Raw genomic sequence first — 20,597 nt, forward strand, 5'->3', positions numbered from 1 at the left:
CCTGAGATACCCCTCCGAGCTTTGTGAACCCTCTGGGAAACGGGAATATAAACCACTTTTGCTGCAGAGATTTGGCATTTGGTGGCGGGGTGTGGAGGGAGGCGCCGCACCGGTTCTCGGAGGCGGGGGGTGGGGGTGGGGGTTCTCCCCGGCAGAGGAGGAGTAGGGGCGCGGGGGGTGCGGAGAGGGCGTGGGGGGGGGGGGAGCGGCACGCCGCGTGCCCAGGTGGCAGAGGGGCCGAGACTGGCCCCGCGCCCGGCGCGAGCGTGTCCGCGCGCCCCTCCCCGCCGCCCGAGCCCTCCCACTTCCTCTGCAGGAGCGGCGGCTGTCAGGGAGCCGGGCGCGCGGCTCGCAGTGCAGGCTCCGGGCGCCCGCGAGGAGGCTGCCGCTCGGGCTCGCCGCCCCGCCGCCCCGCCGCCCCTCACCTGGCCCCAGCCGCCGCCGCCGCCGCGCGCCATGGACCTGCCCAGGGGCCTCCTGGTGGCCTGGACGCTCAGCCTGTGGCCAGGTACGTCCCCCTTGCCTCCGCGTGCCGGTGGGAGCCCCTCGGAGGGTCGGAGCTTGGCTGCTGGGGGGACGCGGGTCCCCCGAGAAGCGGCGGCAGTCTAGCGGCCAAACTCCGCAAAAGAGGGCGCCGGGGCGACTCGGGGCCGGGAGTTTGGGTGTGCGGGGAGGAGTTGGGGAAGATTGAAGAGGCTCGAGTCGAGGAGCGCGGCGGGCTGGCGGCCCCGCCGGACACGCTGGCTACGTCCCGGCGCCCCGCCGGGGAGACTCGGGCGTCCCGGGAGCGCGGAGGGCGCGTGGCCCGGGCTGGGAGGGGTCCGGACGCGCGGAGCAAGCGCCGCCTCGGGAGCCCTCCTGCCTGCGGAGGGAGGCGCCTGAAGTTTGGGGAGCCGGGCGCGGCGGCCCGGGAGAGCTGGGGGGACCTGGGCGCCGAGCGCTGCCCAGAGTCCCTCCGGCCGCGGTCGGACGAAGCCCCAGGGCAGCGACCCCTAGGCGGGGGCGAGCGGTCGCCGGCCGGGCCGAAGGCGACGGGCGCAGCTTCGCAGTCCAGGGCCCCAGAAACCTTACCTGACACGCGGGGTAGGGACGGGGCAACCGGCGCTCGAAATTATGCAGTTATTCAATAATCGGGGGAAGCCGCCGTCGCCGAGGCGCGCGCCGCCCGCCTAATGCAATCCAGGTGTCGGGGCGCGGCGAGGACCCCGGGCCGGCCGGGCGCACTGCCGGCAGCCAGAAGCGGGCCCTGGGCTCTCCGCACTGGGGCCACCCGGCCCGGGCTTCACCCCCGGCGACCCGGCCCGACCCGGGGTGGCGGCCAGCGGCGCCGTTCTACCGGCGGCCACCGCTTTCGGGGCCTCTCCTTTGCGCAGCGGAGTGTCCCGGCGGGGACCAGAGCCCGCCGCGGGGACTGGCCGCCCGGCCTCGCCTCCCCTTCCGCATGGGTCAGGCTGGGGCTGGAGCGGTACTGAGGTCGGACGCGGGGGCAGCAGGGAAGGAGCAGACAGGGAGCGCCGGTGGCGACCCCCCAGCCCGGGCTCACTCACCGCGGTCCCAGGGTACCGCGGAAACAAGTGCACCCCCCATCGGTCTCTAGCGGAGACTCTGGAAGGGCCTGTAGTTGAAAGAGTTTCTGGCCATGGATTTCAGTCCAGATCCTAGAGCCACGAAGCAAACATTGCCGCTTTCAGTTGTTGGGGGAAAGGAGTGTTGGGGAGGGCATCAGGCCACCAGGCCAGCATACATCTAGAAACCAGCTGCAGGGGGAGGTGAAGTCCACTCTAGGTCTTTTAGACAGGAGGGAAGGTAACTCCAGGAACTGTCTTCAAATCACGGGGAGATCCAGTCTTAGGAAAAGGGAGCCCTGTGTGGCTCCAGATAGGAGGAACCTTCCCACCGGACCTGAGATGGAGAAAGTCTGGACCTCGGAAAGCTAAGAATGAAGTCTTTGGAATCAGAGCGCTTCCATCCTGGCTCTGCTGCCCACTAGCTGTACAATCTTGGCCACAATATGCAATCTCTCCAACAGGTTTCCTTCTTTGTGGAACGGAGATAGAAATTCAGACCGAGTTCATAAAGTACTCCAGATAATTAAGTGAGGCACTGTCAGAAAAGTCCTTAACACAGGGCTTGGTGCACAGCAGGGCAGAAGCCATGGTTGTTAATGTCGTTTACTCAAGCAGGAATGGTGGGGGTGGGGGGGTGGCGCTAGGGGAGTGGGGTGAAGGACAGGGACAGGATTTGTGACTCAGAATTCCCTTTAAATGGAGAAAAACCACCCTTAAGTTATGTATGGTCAGTTTGGGTTCTTAAAATATGGGATTCATTAAACATATCAATCAGTGTTGGAACGACGACATCTGCTTGCAAGAAACTGGGCGTGGGGACCAAGTATGTGTGCAGTCTGGGTCCTGCCTGGAGCTGGGAATAAGGCAAGGCCAGAGGAAGCTGAATAGAGGGATTAGGGAGTGAACAGCACAGAAAAGCTAAGGACTATGGTTCACACAAGAGAAGTTCAGTTCCACTTGATTAGCAAAGGAGGCTTCCTGAGGGGAGGAGAGCCTTGAAAGGGTGTGGAGAGGCCTCAAAGTAGGGTTCTTTATAAGTTAGAGTGTTATTTCCTGGGACTAATTAAAGAGAGAGAGAAAAAAAAGGATATTTTAAACCACAAAGGTGACTCTATTTTGGGCCCAAATTGGAAAGGTTGGGGGGAGGTTGGGGGGGTCAGTAGCTCCATCCCCCTGGCTCCAGAGCAAGATTGATGTCAGTCTCCCAGTGGTGCATCACATGGGTTCAATGTGAGGATTACCAGGAAGCTTGCCGGATGGTGACGGCACAGCTTGGCTGAGCCGGGAACCTGTCACAGGCCAAGTTGGGAGTGAATGCACGTGGGAGCCATTATGAGTTTGGAGCTTCTATCTTGCCAGAGCTTCTGCTGTAGGTTGGGCAGGGTGATGGGTGGGCAAAACTAGAAAGGAAGAAAAAAGGAATAGAGAGAGAGAAGGAGGGAAAGAGGAAGGAAGGAAGGGAGGAAGGAAATAAGGAGGGAAGAAGGGAAGAGGAAGGGAGGATGGAGGGAAGGAAGGATGGAAGGAAGGAATAGGAAATAGACAAACCCAAAGACTTTTGTAGCTGACATCCAGGTAAAACAGATCCATTGATCAGAAGTTTCTATCATAACACATCTGTAATAAGGGTTCATGAGTAATGATTCTTTAAAACTCAATCTTTACTGAGCACCTATTGTCTGCGGCGCTCCATAAAGGCACACAGGGAGATCAGACACAGCGTGGGGGTGAAAGCCCGGAGGTCTCACTCCCTGGACTGGGTCTGGCCTCTGCCAGTTAGGGCTCTGTGCTCTTTGCAAATTCCCAAATGGTTCTGTGCCTCAGCTTTCTCATCTGCAAAATGGGGATGATAATAAGAGAATTTACAGAATTATCCAAAGATTAAATGAGTAAGTGTAAATACAGTGCTTGGAAAGTTCCAGCACATATTAAGCATTCAGGGAGGTTGTCTTTCTTCTCCAGCAGCAGCAGCAGCAGCAGCAGCTTAGGACTGAAGGTACCGACCGTACAGTAAGGGATGGAAGGATGCACGGAATTGTAGCTGTCAAACTCAAGTCCATAGGAGAGGTCTAAAGGAAGTGCTACGTGCGAGGGTGCAGGAGAAGACATACATGTCAAGGCCCCAAATAGACCCAAACTTTCCCAGCCCCTCTCCTAAAGACCTGGCCCGAAGTCTTGATCATGATGGGAATTGAGGGATTTTATTTATTTATTTATTTATTTATTTATTTATTTATTTATTTATTTATTTCGGTTGAGGCTGTCATGAAGTCAGTGCGATCTTAGTGTGAGTGTCTTGTGGTATTTTGTGGCATGGAGAAGAACCATACCATGCGGCATGGCCCTTGTGTGTCCCTGTGGAAGCCGGGGGTGGGGGGCGGTTCTTATTCAGCAGAAAATCCTGGTCTGGAAAAAAAAAAACAAAAAACACAGTACTAGGCACCATGGGTGTGCAAAGACTAAAAAGATCCAAGCCCGGCTCTCCAGCCGTGGGGCTTGTCAGCCAAGCCTCTCAGCTGAGGAGCTTCTGGACCCTTCCACACGCGGGTCTCGGGGCCCCTGAAAAGAGCAGTGGAGTATCACCTTCTTTCTCGTTATTCACTGTGGCCAGTGTCTATCCCACCGTGGCCCCCCAGAGATGGGATGTCTATCTCCTTGCTGTTCTCCTTGTCCCCGCCCACCCACACAGGGCTGTGGGCCCCTACAGAACTCAGACAGCGACTCACCTTGATTTTGACCTCCCCGAAGCTCTTTCTCTCCCCTCCTGTAGGGGAAGCTTCCTTCAGCAGCAGGCAACTTCCCTTCCATCCTTGCTCCTCCTTGCTTAGGACAAAACTGTGGTCTGAGCTGGCTTGCCTCTTTAGTTCTTTGTGTTTTTTTTATAGTAGGTTTTTTTTTTTTTTTTTTTTAAATAGAAGTACAACCGATATCCAGTATTGTATTTGTTTCAGGTTACAACACAGTGATTCAACATTTATACGTCTTATGAAATGCACACCGTGATGAGTGGTTGCAACCTGCCACCACAGAAAGCGATTACAATATTACTGACTAGATTCCCCAGGCTGTACTTTTCATCTCCAGGACTTTTTTATTTAATAACTGGAAGTTTGTGGCTCTTAATCCCTTTCACCTCTGGCAGCCCAGGTTATTCCCTGTATTGATGAGTCTATTTGTCTTGTTCTGTTTGTTCATTTGCTTTGTTTTTTAGATTCCGCGTGTAAATGAAATCACATGGTATATGTCTCTTTCTGACTTATTTCACTTAGTGCCGTACTTAGTGGTTGAGTAATGTCCCATTGTGTACACAAAGTACATCTTCTTTATCCATTCATCTATCAATGGACACTTAGGTTGCTTCCATATCTTAGCTATTGTAAACAGTGCTGCAATGAACAACGGAGGGCATATATCTTTTTGAATTAGTGTTTTCATTTTGGGGGAGTAAATACCCAATAGTGAAATTACTGGGTCGTTCAGAACTATTAAAATAGTTCTATTTTTAATTTTTTGAGGAATTGCCATACTGTTTTCCACAGTGGCTGCACCAATTTACATTCCCACCAATAGCACATGGGTTCTCTTTTCTCCACATCCTCACCAACATTTGTTTTTTCTTGTCTTTGTGATGATAGCCATTCTGACAGGTGAGAGATGATACTTCCTTGTGGTATTGATTTGCATTTCACTAATGATGAGTGATATTGAGCATATTTTCATGTGCCCATCGGCCATCTGTATGTCTTCTTTGGAAAAGGTGTCTATTCAGTTTCTCTACCCGTTTTAAAATCAGATTGCTTTTTTTGGGGGGCACCTGGGTGGCTCAGTCAGTTAAGCATCCGACTTCGGCTCAGGTCACGATCTCGCGGTCTGTGAGTTCGAGCCCCGCGTCGGGCTCTGTGCTGACAGCTCAGAGCCTGGAGCCTGTTTCCGATTCTGTGTCTCCCTCTCTCTGACCCTCCCCCATTCATGCTCTGTCTCTCTCTGTCTCAAAAATAAATAAACATTAAAAAAAATTTAAAAAAATTAAAAAATTAAAAAAATAAAATAAAATCAGATTGCTTTTTTTTTAAATGACTTCTTATATTTTGGGGGGTATTAACTACTTATCAGATACATCATTTGCAAATATTTTCTCCCATTTAGTAGATGTGGATTTTTTCATTTTGGTGATGGTTTACTTTGCTGTGCAAAAGCTTTTAGTCTGATGTAGTCCCAATTGTTTATTTTTGCTTTTGTTGTCCTTGCCTCAGGAGACAGACCCTCCCAAATATTGCTAAGACCCTAGCTAGGAGTTTACTGCCTATGTTTTCTTTTAGGGGTTTTATGGCTTCAGGTATCACATTTAGGGCTTTAATCCATTTTGAGTTTATTTTTTTATATGGTGTAAGAAAGGGGTGCACTTCCTTCCTTCCTTCCTTCCTTCCTCCCTTCTTTCTTTCTTCCTTCCTCCCCCCCCCGTTCCTTCCTTCCTTCTTTCCTTCTCTTTTCCTCCCTTCCTTCCTCCCTCCCTTTCTTTCCTTCCTTCCTTCCTTCCTTCCTTCCTTCCTCCGTCCCTTCCTTCCTCCCTTCCTCCCTTCCTCCCTCCCTTCTATTCTTCTTTCCTCCCTCCCTTCCTCCCTCCCTTCTTCCCTCCCTTCTATTCTTCCTTCCTCCCCTCCCCTTCCCATTCCTTCCTTCCTTCTTTCCTTCCTTTTTTCCTCCCTTCCTCCCTCCCTTCCTCCCTCCCTTCCTCCCTCCCTTCTATTCTTCCTTCCTCCCCTCCCCTTCCCATTCCTTCCTTCCTTCTTTCCCTCCTTTTTTCCTCCCTTCCTCCTCCCCTTTCCTTCCTTCCTTCCTTCCTTCCTTCCCTCCCTCCCTACCATGTAGCTGTCTAGTTTTCCCAACACCACTTATTGAAGAAACTGTCTTTTCCCATTGTATGTTCTTCTGTCCTTTGTTATAGATTAATTGACCATATACACGTGGGTTTATTTCTGGGCTCTCTGCTTGGTCCCGCTGATCTATGTGTCTATCTTTGTGCCAGTGCCATACTGTTTTGATTACTACAGCTTGTAGTATAGTTTGAAATCCAGGATTGTGATACCTCCAGCTTCGTTCTTCTCTTTCAAGATTGCTTTGGCTATTCGGATCTTTTGTGGCTCCATACAAATTTGGGGATTATTCTAGTTTTATGAAAAATGCTGTTGGTATTTTGATGGAGATTACATTGAATCTCTACGTTGCTTTGGGTAGTGTGGACATTTTAACACTTAATTCTTCCAGTCCATGAATATGCTGTATCCTTCCACTTATTGGTTCATCGTCAATCTCTTTCATCAATACCTTACAGTTTTCAGAGTACAGGTCTTTTACCTCCTTGGTTAAATTTATTCCCAGGTATTTTCTTCTTTTTGATACAATTGCAAATAGGATTTTCTTGATTTCTCTTTCTGCTAGCTCATTATTAGTGTATAAAAATGCAACAGATTTCTGTCTAATAATTTTATATCCTGCAATTTTAATGAATTCATTTATTAATTCTAATAGCTTTTTGGTGGAGCCTTTAGGATTTTCTATATATATCATGTTATTTGCAAATAGTGGCAGTGTTCCTTCTTTATCAGTTGAGATGTCTTTTATTTCTTTTTCTTGTCTGGTGACTGTAGCTAGGATTTTGGATACTATGCGGCAAGGTTGGGCAGCCTTGTGTTGTTCCTAATTTCAGAGGAAAAGCTTTTCACTACTGAGTGTGACGTTGGCTGTGGATTTGTCATATGTGGCCTTTATTATGTTGAGGTATACGATGGCCTCCAGCTGACTCCGAACCCACATGCCCTCAGTGTGGAGTGCTTGCTAGAGGGAGCTGTGGTCCAGGTGGGGGTCCAACCCCCATCATGTAAATCCCAGCCGGACAAATTCTTAGCTGAAAGCCCAGAAGTTTGTTACCAGTGTGGGGAGAAGGGGAGGCAAGAGGCTGGAGTTGGTCATCTTGTAAACCCCAATTAAATAAGCTTTCCAAAACATTCCATTCCATGGAATGGCTTTCATACCCTTCATGTTTTTATGACCTGAGTCCCAACGTAAATAAAATCCCACCTGGAGGGAAAAGCCAGGGTGGTCACATTGCCTCCCTGCCTCTGTCCCTCATTTCGTTGTTCACCCACGTGCTTCCTGAACAGCAGCAGTGATCACCATGTGCATGGCCTGGGAGTCCAACTGCCTGGGTTCAAATCTTTTCTCCTCGGCTGACCCTGGAGAAGCCCCTCTGGGCCTCATTTTTCCTCGTCTGTGTAATGGGGAGAAAAACAACATCACAGGCTGGTGCGTGCTAAATGTCCGATGATCTGTACGTGACTCACTCATATCAAGTGCTTCGAGCAGCATCTGGCACCCAGTCAGCCGTCGGTTAACAGCAGCAGGTATCCCCTTCCCACCGTGCGTCATTTGATTGATGCCGTCCGCTGTGTTGAGCACGTTCTCACATCTCACTTAGGCCCTGCTGCTGCCTCACGAAGTCACGACTGCAGTCACCAGAATACACGCGAGGAGCGTGTTGGTTCATCCAAGGTCATGCTGATAGAGTAAGAGGTCGCATCAGGATTGTTTGACGCCCAAGCCATGGCTCCTCCTTAATCCATTCATGATATTTCTTTGGGAACTGGGCCCGGAGAGCATAGATAGATGAGTAAGGTGCTCCTGCTGAAGGAGCTGTCTTCAGGGAAAATGAGATCAGCACTCAAATGGCCATCCGCAACAAGGGCACCAGCCCAGGAGTGGCCACTCCCTTCTTCAGACTCAGCCAGACACCGGCTTCTCAGTCAAGGTGCCGGCCTGATGAGAAGCGACGCTCACATGGTGCCTCAGAATGTAAGCATAGCTCTCCCTCCCTTGCCTCACAGCTCAGGGCCGAGAGAGGCTCTCTACCCGCTGCCCCCAAGTTCTCAGTGCTCTGGACCACGCCACCCGCCCCCAGACTCCCTCTCCAGTCCCTTCTCGGGGTCCGGGCTGAGCAGTTCTCTTCTCCTATTCCCCTAATCAAAACCTGCTCTGAGCCCCAGACCTAATGATTTAATTCAGGCTGAAGGGCACTAATGTGTGATGACAATTTCATGTGTCCTACCTGAAGGGGTTTGCATTTTAATTGGACTGTACCTTGAGCTCAAGGGACAAGGGGCTGATGGTAAAATGTCAGGTGCAGAGGCCAACCAGCAGACTAAATATTTGAGGCTGGGGACCTGCCTTCACGTGGTCCAGCCACTTGGCCCACTCTTCCGGCCCTTGTGGATGACGGAGGCCCCATCCTGTAAGTTAGAAGAATCCCATCTGTGGCTTGGGTGATGCACTAGAGCAGACAGAGGCTTTTCCACGTGGCATGTGGGGTGAGTTAGGCAAGTTGCTATAGCAACATACTCCAGGATTCCAAACAGGATGACACAGAGAAGGGGTTCCTGCCTCTGCAGCTGGGGTTGATAGTTTTCTTCCTCCAGAGCATCACCCAGCTGGGCCAGGCTATCAGAAATCCTGACCCTGCAGATTTCCTAGGCCTATGTCTTTGCAGATTGGGAGGGCTGTGCCTCAGGAAGGCCATGGGGAAAAAAAGCCAAAATGAGCGAGTGGGTGCAGATCGGATGAGCATTTCCATATGTTCATTCTATCAATGAGGAGGGGCCAAGTGAGGCTTAGAGGCCCTGCCATGGCTAGTATGTCCATTAGGTAGATGGAGAAACTGAGGCTCTTAACGGTTTTCCCAAGATCACATGGGAACTCAGAGGCAGGTTCTCTGGCCAAAGATGAGGTTAGGAATCTAATTTGCTACACCTAATTTAAGGAGCAAGCAATGCTTCGGTCAAAGGAATGAAGTTCTAATGGTAGAAATTCTACATCTGTGGCAGGCAGGTGGGATAAGATAATTGAAATCGTTCTCTATAGACCTCCGGTATTCCCTGGCCCCCACAGTTCTCTCTTAGCCTGGCCATCCCCAGGCCACTGCCCCAGACCACTGCCCCCTCCTCCTACCAGAAAGGTCACAAAGCAGCGCCCATTTCTTCTTCCTCTACCAGAACTGGTCTTTCCCTGGAGTTAATAGCCTCTCAGATCCAGTAACTGGTGGCAATCATAAAGTTCCACAAATAATTTGTAGGCAGGGCTCTTCTCGGTTTATTCACACCATTTTCCACACATGCAAGGCCAGCCACATCATCTGCAAAACCCAGTACAAAATGAAAACGCAGGGCTCCTCGTTTAAAAAGATTAAGAATTCCAGGATGGCCACCACAGAGCATTAAATCAAGTGTGGGCCCTTCTGAGTGTAGGGCCCTGAGCAGCTGCTCAGGTCGCACACCCATGAAGCCAGCCTGCTCACGTGGTTCTCCCCACAGGCCTGTACTTTGGCAGGGAGGCACCATGATCCCACTTTACAAATGAAGAAACTGAGTGGCTTGTCCGTTTGACTCACGTGTACTGAGCACCCACTACACCTCCAGATTCTGGGGATTTCAAATTAGATAAGGCACAGCCTCTTCCTCGAGGGACATGGTGGGAGCAGGAAGGCGCAGATCACATACAGACTGTAGGGTGCCGGTGCCCACGATGCTGGGGTGTCCCATGGAGCAGTTCTAAAGGCGGAGTGAGGCCTGCGGGATGCATTTGAAGCCGTGGAAATCAAAAGATGCTTCCCTCTCCAGCTACTACTGGCCCAAGACCACTTTGAGAACCTTTGGCGGGGGGGGGGGGCGGGGGGGGGGACCTTCCAAGCACTTGGCGCTAGGCTCTGGAGTAGCCACCTTGCTGAATGCATGAGGCCAAAACTTGAATCTTCTGGCCTTTCTGCAGCTGCAGGTACTTGTACTGCTGTGGTCCTGCGGGCCGATACTTTACGAGGGGACACTCCTCGGGCTTTTTGCGCACTCTGCCCCACCCATCTTGGTCTGTCATGGAATATTGCAGACGATCAGCAAATCCAGCGTCCTTCATCCTGGATGAGCAAGGGGATGGCGGCCTGCATAAAACAGAACCTTTGCCCAGGCCCCACCCCAGAACACATCATCACTCTCTGTTAGAGCCCAGCATCACGTTTTTTAAAACTCCCCCGTCATTCCAACAGACAGCCATGGCTGAGCATCACTGATGAACTCTAAGCCCGGTCCCCAGTGAAGCAGAAGAGAAAGCACTGTCCAGGAAGGGAATGACTTACCCAGGGTCACACAACAGCCAGTGGTGAAGCCAAGATTTCACCAGTTCTCCTGAGCCCCAGTTCCTCCGGTCCACACCCACGCCCACCCCCACCCCAGCCTGAGCTGGCGCAGGATTCATAGCCAGGCCGGGCTGGAAACCCAGCTTGGAGTCAAAGTTTGAGAGGCTGAGCACAAGGTGGAATTTGGGGGTGGGAGTTGGCACATGGGGAGTTGATCGTTGGAGACCCTCTCTGTGTCTCCTACAAAGCCATGAGCTATTGGGCACTGGGTCCCAAGCAGGAAACCCAGAAAAGCCAAAGAGGGGCTTTGGAGGACACTGATCTGCTGAGGATCCTGGTCAGAACTGCCAACAGACAGATGGAGAGGCACAGGGGTTGGGGGCGGGATGGGAGGTGTCCAGCAGGGGTTAGACGAAGCCCCCTAGCATCATTCCAACCCTCTGATTCTGGGGCCTGCTGAAACTGTTGTCAGTGTTCGAGTGAAGGAAGCGCCCAACTCAGGATGGGGCACAGGCCAAGCAAAGCCTTGTGGGGTGGGAAAGGGATGCTCCGTCAGGAAGGGAGATCTGGGGACAGAGCAGGAGGGCTCTGGGACCTCCCTGAGGCCCCAGCCCAACTCAGGTGTCATTGTCTCCCTGACCCCCATTCCATCAGACCATTTTCAATAGCAGCCAAGGTAAAGCTAAAATACAAAGTAGTGTCGCCACTCCCCTGCTTAAAACCTTCAGTGGCTCCCTATTGCCATCAGGTTGGCAGAGCTAACCAGACCCTGAATAGCTGGCCCTGGCCTGTGCTCAGGACCCACCCGGAGCAGCACCACATGCACCAGCACCCACACCCTCCCAGAGGGCCCCCACCAGACCGAGCTTAGTTTTCCAGGCACACCAGCTCACTCTGGCCTTCACTCATGTTGTTCCTTAGATCCCATTCTGCCTCCTCCTTTTTCCTGGCTGCCTCCTACTTATTCTTCAGGTCTCCACTTGGGCTCCAGTTCCTCCTGGAAGCCTCACCTTAGCCCCTCAACGAGACCTTGGAGACCTGTATGATCTCAAGACACCCTGCACTTTACCGACCACACAGTATTGTAATTGGTTGCACATCTTCCTCCACCGAACTAAGAGCAGAGACCACATCTCCTACCAGTCCCGGTGTCCCTAGCTCTCACCAAGCGCCACAGTAGATGCTTGATTAATATGTATTAAATATGTAAGAACTGTCCGAGTAAACAGAAAAAAAATTTTTTAACGTTTATTTATTACTGAGAGACAGAGAGAGACAGAGCATGAGCAGGGGAGGGGCGGAGAGAGGGGGAGACACAGAATCTGAATCGGGCTCCAGGCTCTGAGCTGTCAGCACAGAGCCCGACGTGGGGCTCCAACTCACAGACCGCGAGATCCTGACCGGAGCCGAAGTCGGATGCTTAACCAACTGAGCCACCCAGGCGCTCCTAAACAGAAAGGTATTTAAGGGCAAGATAATGTCTTCCATTTCTCTGCAAGTGTACCCCCAGGGGGTCCTAACACAGGGACCTGTGTGAGCCGGGCCCTGTGCTCGGTGCTCTAGTGGGTAAAAGATAAGAGATACATCCTGTCCTCCGATGAGTTTATGGTTTAGTGGGAGAGACAGGGCCTTTGTATAAATAACTGTAATATAAGGGAGGAAGTGACACAGAGAAAATACTCTGGGATTTGAGAGTTGGGAAAGAGATCGCAAATGCAGGAGGGATAGAGAGTGTATCTGGGCAAAGGGCGTGATGTTGGTCAGCGGGATATTGGAGGGTGTGCCATGGGGAACTGAGAGAAGGGAACACCTTCAGGGCCGAGGCACTGAGAGGGGATCTGAATGCCAGCTAAGACATTGGATTTAGCAGATGGGGAGCCATTGGAGGTTTCTGAGGGAGGGTGGCGGCGTGTTTGAATCTGTGTTTTGAGAAGTTCTGGGGGACGGAGGCGGGTGAATGCGACAGGACAACTGAGACCAGGTGGAATGAGGTAAGACGGACGTGGAGTGACCCAGGGGCCACCAGAGCCTGGTGGAGAGGTGGCAAGATGAAAGGAGAAGAACGAGGCTGTAGGGACAGAATGGAGCGGGGCCTGGTCATCTGGGGAGGAGAGGTGTCAGGGAGGCCAAGCGGCAACACCACTGGCTTGTGCGGAGGAGGAGGTCGGAGGAGGGGAGGTCGAGTCCGTTCTAGACATGCCGACTTTGCGGGGCTCTTGGGGCTGGTGGAGGGGGCCCTCAGGCAATTGGAAATGTTGGCCGGGAGCTTGGAGGCGAGTCCGACTCCGAGTGCTTTGACTGGGAGCCTGTCACACAAACGTGCTTAGTGACACAACGCACGCAGGCCTAAGTGAGAGGAAGCACCCGCGGATGGGGCCTCCCGGCCTCCAGCCCCTGCCCAGGCCCAGAAGCAGTGATTCATGCCCCAAACTTAAAGAGAACCCAGATTTTGATTTTAAAAGCCTTTCAGAGCAGAAGAAGCCAAGGAGAGGGCCAGGCCAGACCACAAGCCAAACATCAGCTGTGGAATGTGCTTGCTGCTGACGGTGAGGCCAGCCAGGGGCAGAGACACTGGCAGCCTCAGTGAGAGGCCCTGCCGATTGTCCTGAATGTGTCCGAAGTGTCGCCAAGATGGTCCCTGCTCTTTTCTCTCTCTTCCGTGTGGCTCTGCCTGCCTTCTGCTCATCTTAAAACTAGCTCTCCCCACCACACCCCAGCCTGCCCACTGGGCCCACGTCATCGGTGCTCTGAAAGCCCCCGTGCCCTCGGCCTTCCCATCTCCACTCACTCAGCCTGGAGGACCAGGGCCAGGAGGCAGGCAGTTGTCTGGGGGCCACTTTGGGGGGGACCCAGAAAGGCTCCCGTGGCTGGCGGTAAGAGCCACCTAACTGGTCCCCCTGCCTCTGCCCTGGCCCCTTGAGGCTCAACCCCCCTCGTAGCCAGAGGGATGCTGCTGGAATGTAGGTCAGATCATGTCATGTCCCTCCCGTTTGATCTAGCTTCCCCTGCCTTTCTGACCTCATCCTGACTCCTCCCCGACTTGCTCCTTCTGCTCCACCCTCGCAGTTTCTGGAAGGTTCTTCCCCACAACGAGCATCTCGGGCTTCGAACTTGCAGTTCCTTCTGCCTGGGGGGCTCCTCACCAAAGAGTTTCTCTCACTTACTTCAGGCCTTTCCTCCAACATCACCCTCTCACGGAGGCATTTGATGGCTCCCCCGACGAAAATGTCAACCTCCCCCTGCGTACACGCACAGACATAAACACCCTCCCCTGCTTCCGTCTCTCTGAGGCATCTCTCATTATTTAGCATCGTTGCTTGTTTATTTTTTCACCTTGTCTGTTGTCTCCTCCAACAGAATGTGATCAGGAGAGCAAGGATTCGTGTATGTTGTGTTTACTTCTGTCTCCCAGGGTCCAGAGCAGTGCCTGGCCGGGGGAGACAAGCAGTAAATGGTTGTGGAATGAATGAATCGATCAATGAAAACTCACTCAAGCCTGCAACCTCCTGAAATCCCATTAACTAATCCCCACTGAGGTTAGTATCGCCCTGGTTCCAGTCACCTTTCTCAACAGGTCAGGCCCCTGGGTGGGCATGTGCTCAGCCCTGACACTCCCAAGGCCATTTGTTTTTAGATTAAAGGCTTTCTTTCCAGACGAGGAGAGGCAACAGGCAGCTGCAGGTGGGCAGGACAAGGAGGGCTGCTGAGGTGGAAGAGGGGCTCTTGAGGGGAGGAGGGCCTTGAAAGGGGCACATCAGTTCACAGCAGACAGCCCAGGCCGGCCCAGCTGGCCCCGTGCTGTTCGGTGTTATGACTATGACTCAGAACGTGAGGAGACGTGAGAAAGGCCTTGTTTTTACACAGTGCCAACTGATGTATATAATGGGACTTCCCAGGAAACAAGGCGGGGAGAGCACAAGTTTAAAATGCTCGGTTTCCCACAAAAGGGTGGTGATTCGGACATCACCCATGTACCGCAGGATGTGACCATGTCATTTAGTACGGAGGAAGGAGCTGGTGGTGCCCGGAGAAGATGGCAGGGACCAAACGGTAGATCCCAGGTTACGGTCCAATCCCTGGGTGCCACTGGACCAGAACCGGCCCTGGGGACTTGGGAGATGACGTGAAACCCGTCATACAGGTGGAGAGGCTGAGTCTGAGCCCAGCGAGGTTCATATGAGCGGCATGTTGCTGTGACTTGAGCTTTGAATACCGGCGCTGACACTTACTAAGTGTGTGATTTTGGACAAGTCACTTCCTCTCTCTCTAGGATATATAATGGAAATGATGATGCCCACCATGTGGGATTAGTAGGAAAAATTAGAGATGATGCTGATCACTGCAAAATGTCCGGTGGGGACAGGGAGCCGAATAAATGTTAATTTATTACATTTAGCAATAGTAATGCTTGATAACATTCATAGAGGGCTTCCAGGAATCGGGCTTTGTTCTAATTGCTTGTCTTCTCAATAATCCTGTAAGAGGGGTGCTAGTCCCCCATTTTAGAGACGAGACACTGAGGCATGTAGATGTGAAGGAACTTACCCAAGATCACCCAGGTGATAAAGTCAACCTGGGATTTGAACCCAGGCAGTCTGACTCCAGTGACTGTAGTCCCTAGAGACTATGGGACTTGCCCAAGGTCACACAACCGCCACCGAACAAGAGAACCAGAGTCCAAATCCAGGTTTGATCACCTGAAAACCCACTTCCTCCCCGCTTTTTTTAAAAAAAAATTTTGAATTGTTTATGTATTTTTGAGAGAGAGACAGAGACAGAGTGCAAGCAGAGGAGGAACAGAGAGAGAGGGAGACCCGGAATCTGAAGCAGGCTCCAGGCTCTGAGCTGTCAGCACAGAGCCAAATGTGGGGCTTAAACACACAAACCGCGGGTTTGACCTGAGCTAAAGTCGGACGCTCAACTGACTGAGCCACCCAGGCGCCCCCGTCCTTGCTTTTTATGTACTGCACTTTGGCCATAGCTGTGTAATACACTATTTTCACTTAATAATTTTCCTTAAATTGACTTTAAATCAATTTAATTTTTTAAATTTACCCTAATCCTAAGCCATAATTGCTATGAAACTTAAGTTTTTATTTGCTTGTAATTTTTTAATACCCATTAAATAAACACATGAGTAGTCAAGTTCTAATGTTCCCTCCTGACCCACCTAAACTTTTTTCGCCCACAATGCCATGGGGGACCCTGGATTATACTATGCAGCTCTCAGGAAGGACAGATACCCCCGTCCCTACTCATCCAGAACTGAAGTGGGTCAGGTATGAGACTGACCCAGACTCCATTCATCTGGGATGTGATTTGCCCTGGCTCTCTCTCCTTGGAGGTTTGGTCAAGGCCTCTTCAAGGGCCAGCACCCCGTGGCAGTCTCGAGGAGGAGTCTAGAAAAGCTGGCAGGTGTCCAGGCACAGGAGTGGCCGTTTTCTCTTGTGCTCAGCCCAGCCCAGGGTTCCTGCAGGGCTGCTTGACTTGGCAGTGGCCCCGCTGGACTGGCCCCCACTGCTGATGGGGGTGGGCCAAGGAAGAGGGGTCTGCCCAGGGTGCCCTGCTTAGGCAGGTGAAGAGAGTTTTATGGGGAACCGGAGCCCGGATCAAAGCTTTGCTGAGCATGGGGCTGGTCTGGAGTTGGTGGGGGCAGGGGAGGGACGTGGTGGGGGAGCAAGGAACCACAGGGAGGACAGCCCAAATAAACCTTTGGCTCCCCATGAAAGGAGAAGAAACCCCAATCCTTTCCATAATCAGTGTCCTTAATGGATGTAGGTGAAAATGGAGAGGAACTTGCTTCCCCAGGCTCTAGCAGCCCCAGAAAGACCTCCTCTTCCAGGAAGCCCTCCTGGACCACTGCTGAAGTGATGGTGATATTTCTGTGGGCTTCTCTGTCTTATCAGCAGCACTTCTACTCTCCACAAGGCTGCCTGGCCCCTTGGACAGTGGGCACTAGGCACTGTCCGTTTGCTTCTCTCTTACTCTTCCCTCCTCCACGGAGCACCACACCATCCTGCCCAGTGCCAACATACACCTTGCTTAAGGTTTCAACACTGCCCCAGGCAGTTCACACCAGCCAGCACCCCCTCTTCTTCCAACCCTGGCTCTGCTCAGCCTGCTGGGCAGTAAACCAACTGCAACCTAATTCACACAGAGGAGTTCACGGCTGATAGACTATTAGACCTACGCCACTCCTTATTGATTTTTTAGGAGCGGCTGCTTGAAACCAGCCATGACTTGGCCCAAATGGACCAACCTGAACCGACCCTGAGTGTTCTAGATGTGGAAACCAAAGCCTGGGGTTGGATTACATCTCTCACTACTCCTCTGAGTCTACGGTAGTGAAAAAGCCTGGGCTGCAGATGATGACCTCTGGGTCAAGTTCAGGCTTCAATACTGAACTTGAGTGACCCATGTATCCTCTTAAGACTTCCATTCAGTCAGTTCTAAAGTAAGTGTTTGGCCTCCATGATCCTAAAAGCTCTTTGAGGGCGATGCTCCCATGCATCTGTGAATAGGTCTGGAATTAGAAGCCAACTTTGACTATAAAGGCCACACGTACCATGAGAAAGTTGACAACAGAGACTCTACTTTAGAACAACTTCATCTAGAGGATGGTTGGCCCTTCCTCATCCACAGGTCCGTGAGCAGTTCTAAGCCTCAGGGGCCTCTTAAAAGGCCTTAGTGCCAAACATCTGCCTGATAGGAAACGTGAAGCCCGAATATCCCAGATGAGTGGCTATCCTCGGCTTGCATCCCTCCAGTGACAGAGAGCTCACCACCTCACAAGGCAGGCCTTTGTTTTCCAGCAAAGGCAGGCGGAGTCATGAGCCCTTGACTCTTCTAAAGACCTAAACGTGACAATAGACATTTGTGATAGTTTTGAAACCATGAGGAAGTGATATATATGAAAACCCAAAGGGCTTCTGCATAACCTTCAGGGAACCAACTCACTTCCACTCCCTAATGTCCTCCACCCCCATCAAGCCCAGCCAATAGCATCCAGCTTCGCTTGGGTTCTATTGGGTCTATGTTAAGCTCTATGCAGCCAGAGAACTTTTCAGATGGGTTGCGGGTGTATCCACTGTAGGGCGGGCCCTGCAGGCTTGGAAGGGAAGGGCCCCCCACAATTCCTTTTTTTAGTTTGTATTCAAAGACCAGGGGCAGACAGGCACAGCAATTCTCCGGGTCCTCACTGCGCTGCTTCCTGTCCTCCGAGGGAAAGCTCTGCCACAAATTGCATATCCTAAGCCTTGTCTTGCTCTTACTTTACCCAAACACTCCCCGGACTGGGGCTTAGCCTGGATGCACAGGGCTCTTGCTCCACACGCCCATGACAAGCGGGAAATAATCTTAGGAACTCAAAAACCAAAACCAAACTGTCTGAGCTCTTTGAGCTGGTTAGTATGTCAGGAAAGGGAGGAACTCACTGTCCAATTCAGCTTCCTTTGAAAGGGACCGTGGCCGGGATCTGGGTGGGCAGGGCTGCCACGTACAGCTATAAAGACTGTGCACTGCATAAGTCAAACGACTACGGTGTAAACAGCACTCTTTGCAGTTGTGCAGTGTAGTGCAGTGACTGGGGGGCTCGAGGGGGTAAGATGGGAACAGTGTACGTCGATGGGCTTCATGAAATCCTACACAGGGACTCAGAACATCCAGTCCAGCGTGTGCCTTTTACCGATAAGAAAACAGAGTCAGGAAGAGCAAGAAACCCATCCAAGTTGTAAAACATGTTAAAAAGCTATGCTGGGGTTAGAACTAGGGCTTCTGAAGCCAAATTCAGGACTCTGAAGTTCTCTCCCCCTCTGAGGCTCCGAGTGTAACTTTCCCCTTCTACTCTTTGTCGTCAGGTTAGTGTATGAGACTCTTGGGGGCCTGGTGCTTGTTATTCTTTTTTTTTTTTCTCCAATCTCTTTTAACAAATGCGTATTGAGTACTTATTGTGTGCGAGGCATTGTTCCAGATGCTGAGGATAAGGTAGGGAGACAGACAGATACAGTCCCTTCCAGTGGAGTGCTGGTAAATGTTTAACAACCCGTTCTGGCTCTTGGGATGAGGTGGGTAGAGTCGCTGTTTGTAGCATTTGCCAAATACCGTGGTGTAAATCCTCCCACTGTGGTCAATTAAAAGCAAGCCACCACCATGACATCACAGAAAGGGAAGATTGTACACATTCCGGTCTGGTCCCCTTCCTTGTGGAACTTAAACTCCAGGGGGGAGAGGAGACAGTGTCCAAGTGAGCAAATAGCTCTTATAACCAACTGTAATTATCTTTATTTGTCAAAGACATAAGGAAGATGCTTTGAGGGAGGATAATGGTTCTCCGGAGCGTGCTCAGGGAAGAGTTCTCTGAGGCCAGGACATTAAAACTGGAGGTTAAAAAGCATAAGAGACTGTTAAAAACTGAGAACAAACTGAGGGTTGATGGGGGGTGGGAGGGAGGGCAGGGTGGGTGATGGGTATTGAGGAGGGCACCTTTTGGGATGAGCACTGGGTGTTGTATGGAAACCAATTTGACAGTAAATTTCATATATTAAAAAATAAAAAAAAATAAATAAAAAAAAAAACTGGAGGTTAAGAAGGAGCCGGCTGAGCAAAGATCTTGGAGAATAATGTTCTAGACAAAAGGAACAGCTAGTCCAAAGGCCCTGAGGTGGGAAGAACTCTGTGGGTTTGAAGATCAGGGAGGGAGTCAGAGTGGTTGAAAGTAGAAAGTGGTAAAGATTGTGACACAGGAACAGAGAGATCCTGCAAGGTCTGGTGAGCCCTGGGGAAGGGTCTAGAATCTACCCTAAATGCAATGGGAGGACCCCAGAAGTTTTCAGCAGGAAGGTACCAGGATCATAGGATCTGGCTGCTATGAAGAGCATAGTTTGGAGTTGAGCAAAAGTAGGATTAAGGGACCAATGAGAAGCCTCTTGCAAAGGGGTGCCTGCGTGGCTAATTCGGTTAAGCATCCGACTTCAGCTCAGGTCATGATTTCATGGCTTGTGATTGCAAGCCCCACATTGGGCTCTGTGCTGACAGCTCAGAGCCTGGAGACTGTTTCAGATTCTGTGTCTCCCTCACTCTCTGCTCCTCCACCATTCACTCTCTCTCTCTCCTTCAAAAATAAATAAAAATTAAAAATTGTTGTAATCTTAAAAAAAAAAAAAACAAAGAAGCGTCTTGCAGAGGTCCAGGTATAAAAGGGTGAAAATGACTTGGCCTGGGTGGTGTCAGAGGAAATAGAGAAGAGGGGACACATTCGAGAGGAATCGAGGGGGTGGAGCTGGCAGGATTTGCCGATGGGAAGTGAAGGAAAATCCTGAGGACTGATGTGCAAGCTTGTGACTCAAGCCATCGGATGGTAGGTGACTCCAGGTCCTGAAATGGGGAATTCTGGGAGAAAGCCTGTTGGGAAGGGAAAACCTAAGGCATCTTTTTGGTCGCATGAAGTGAGATGCCATGAGACATTCAAGTGAAAATGTCTGTGGGCATCTGGGCATTGACCATGGGGCTCAGAGGGCAGGGCTGGGCTGGGCTGAGTGTGATCTGGGGCTCGCAGGAGCCTGGGCCAGTTTGGGGTGAGTGGAGAAAGGCCTCAGCCCAAGTCCCACATGCTCAGCCAGGTCCTACAGGTGCATATTTGGGGTCACATCTCTGCCTCCAGTCTTCTAGGCAGCTTGAGGTCAGGGAGAAGGTTAGTTGCTCCAAACTTTGTTGTACTTTAAATGAACTTGCGACACAGAGATTCACAATATTGACACTGGTGTGTTTTTATATCCTTCACGGCAGCCTGTGAGAACTTAAGGAAAGAGGTCCATTTTGATCACTTTCCCTAGCTAGAAGAAGGAAAAAATGATGTC

At 51.4% G+C, this 20,597-nt stretch overlaps 1 protein-coding gene across 1 annotated transcript in view; it reads left to right on the plus strand.

Annotated features, from left to right (window-relative positions):
* Nucleotides 1-250: 250 nt before the first annotated feature.
* Nucleotides 251-20,597, plus strand: part of ITGA11 (integrin subunit alpha 11) — a 125,080-nt gene continuing 104,733 nt past the window's right edge. Inside the window, exon 1 of the mRNA XM_060618184.3 lies at nucleotides 251-508. Coding sequence (XP_060474167.2) covers nucleotides 457-508 — 52 coding nt within the window. The 5' untranslated portion in view covers nucleotides 251-456. The remainder of the gene's footprint in view (nucleotides 509-20,597) is intronic.

The sequence above is a fragment of the Panthera onca genome, chromosome B3 (assembly GCF_046562875.1).
Source record: "Panthera onca isolate mPanOnc1 chromosome B3, mPanOnc1 haplotype 2, whole genome shotgun sequence".
Classification (NCBI taxonomy): Eukaryota; Metazoa; Chordata; class Mammalia; order Carnivora; family Felidae; genus Panthera; species Panthera onca.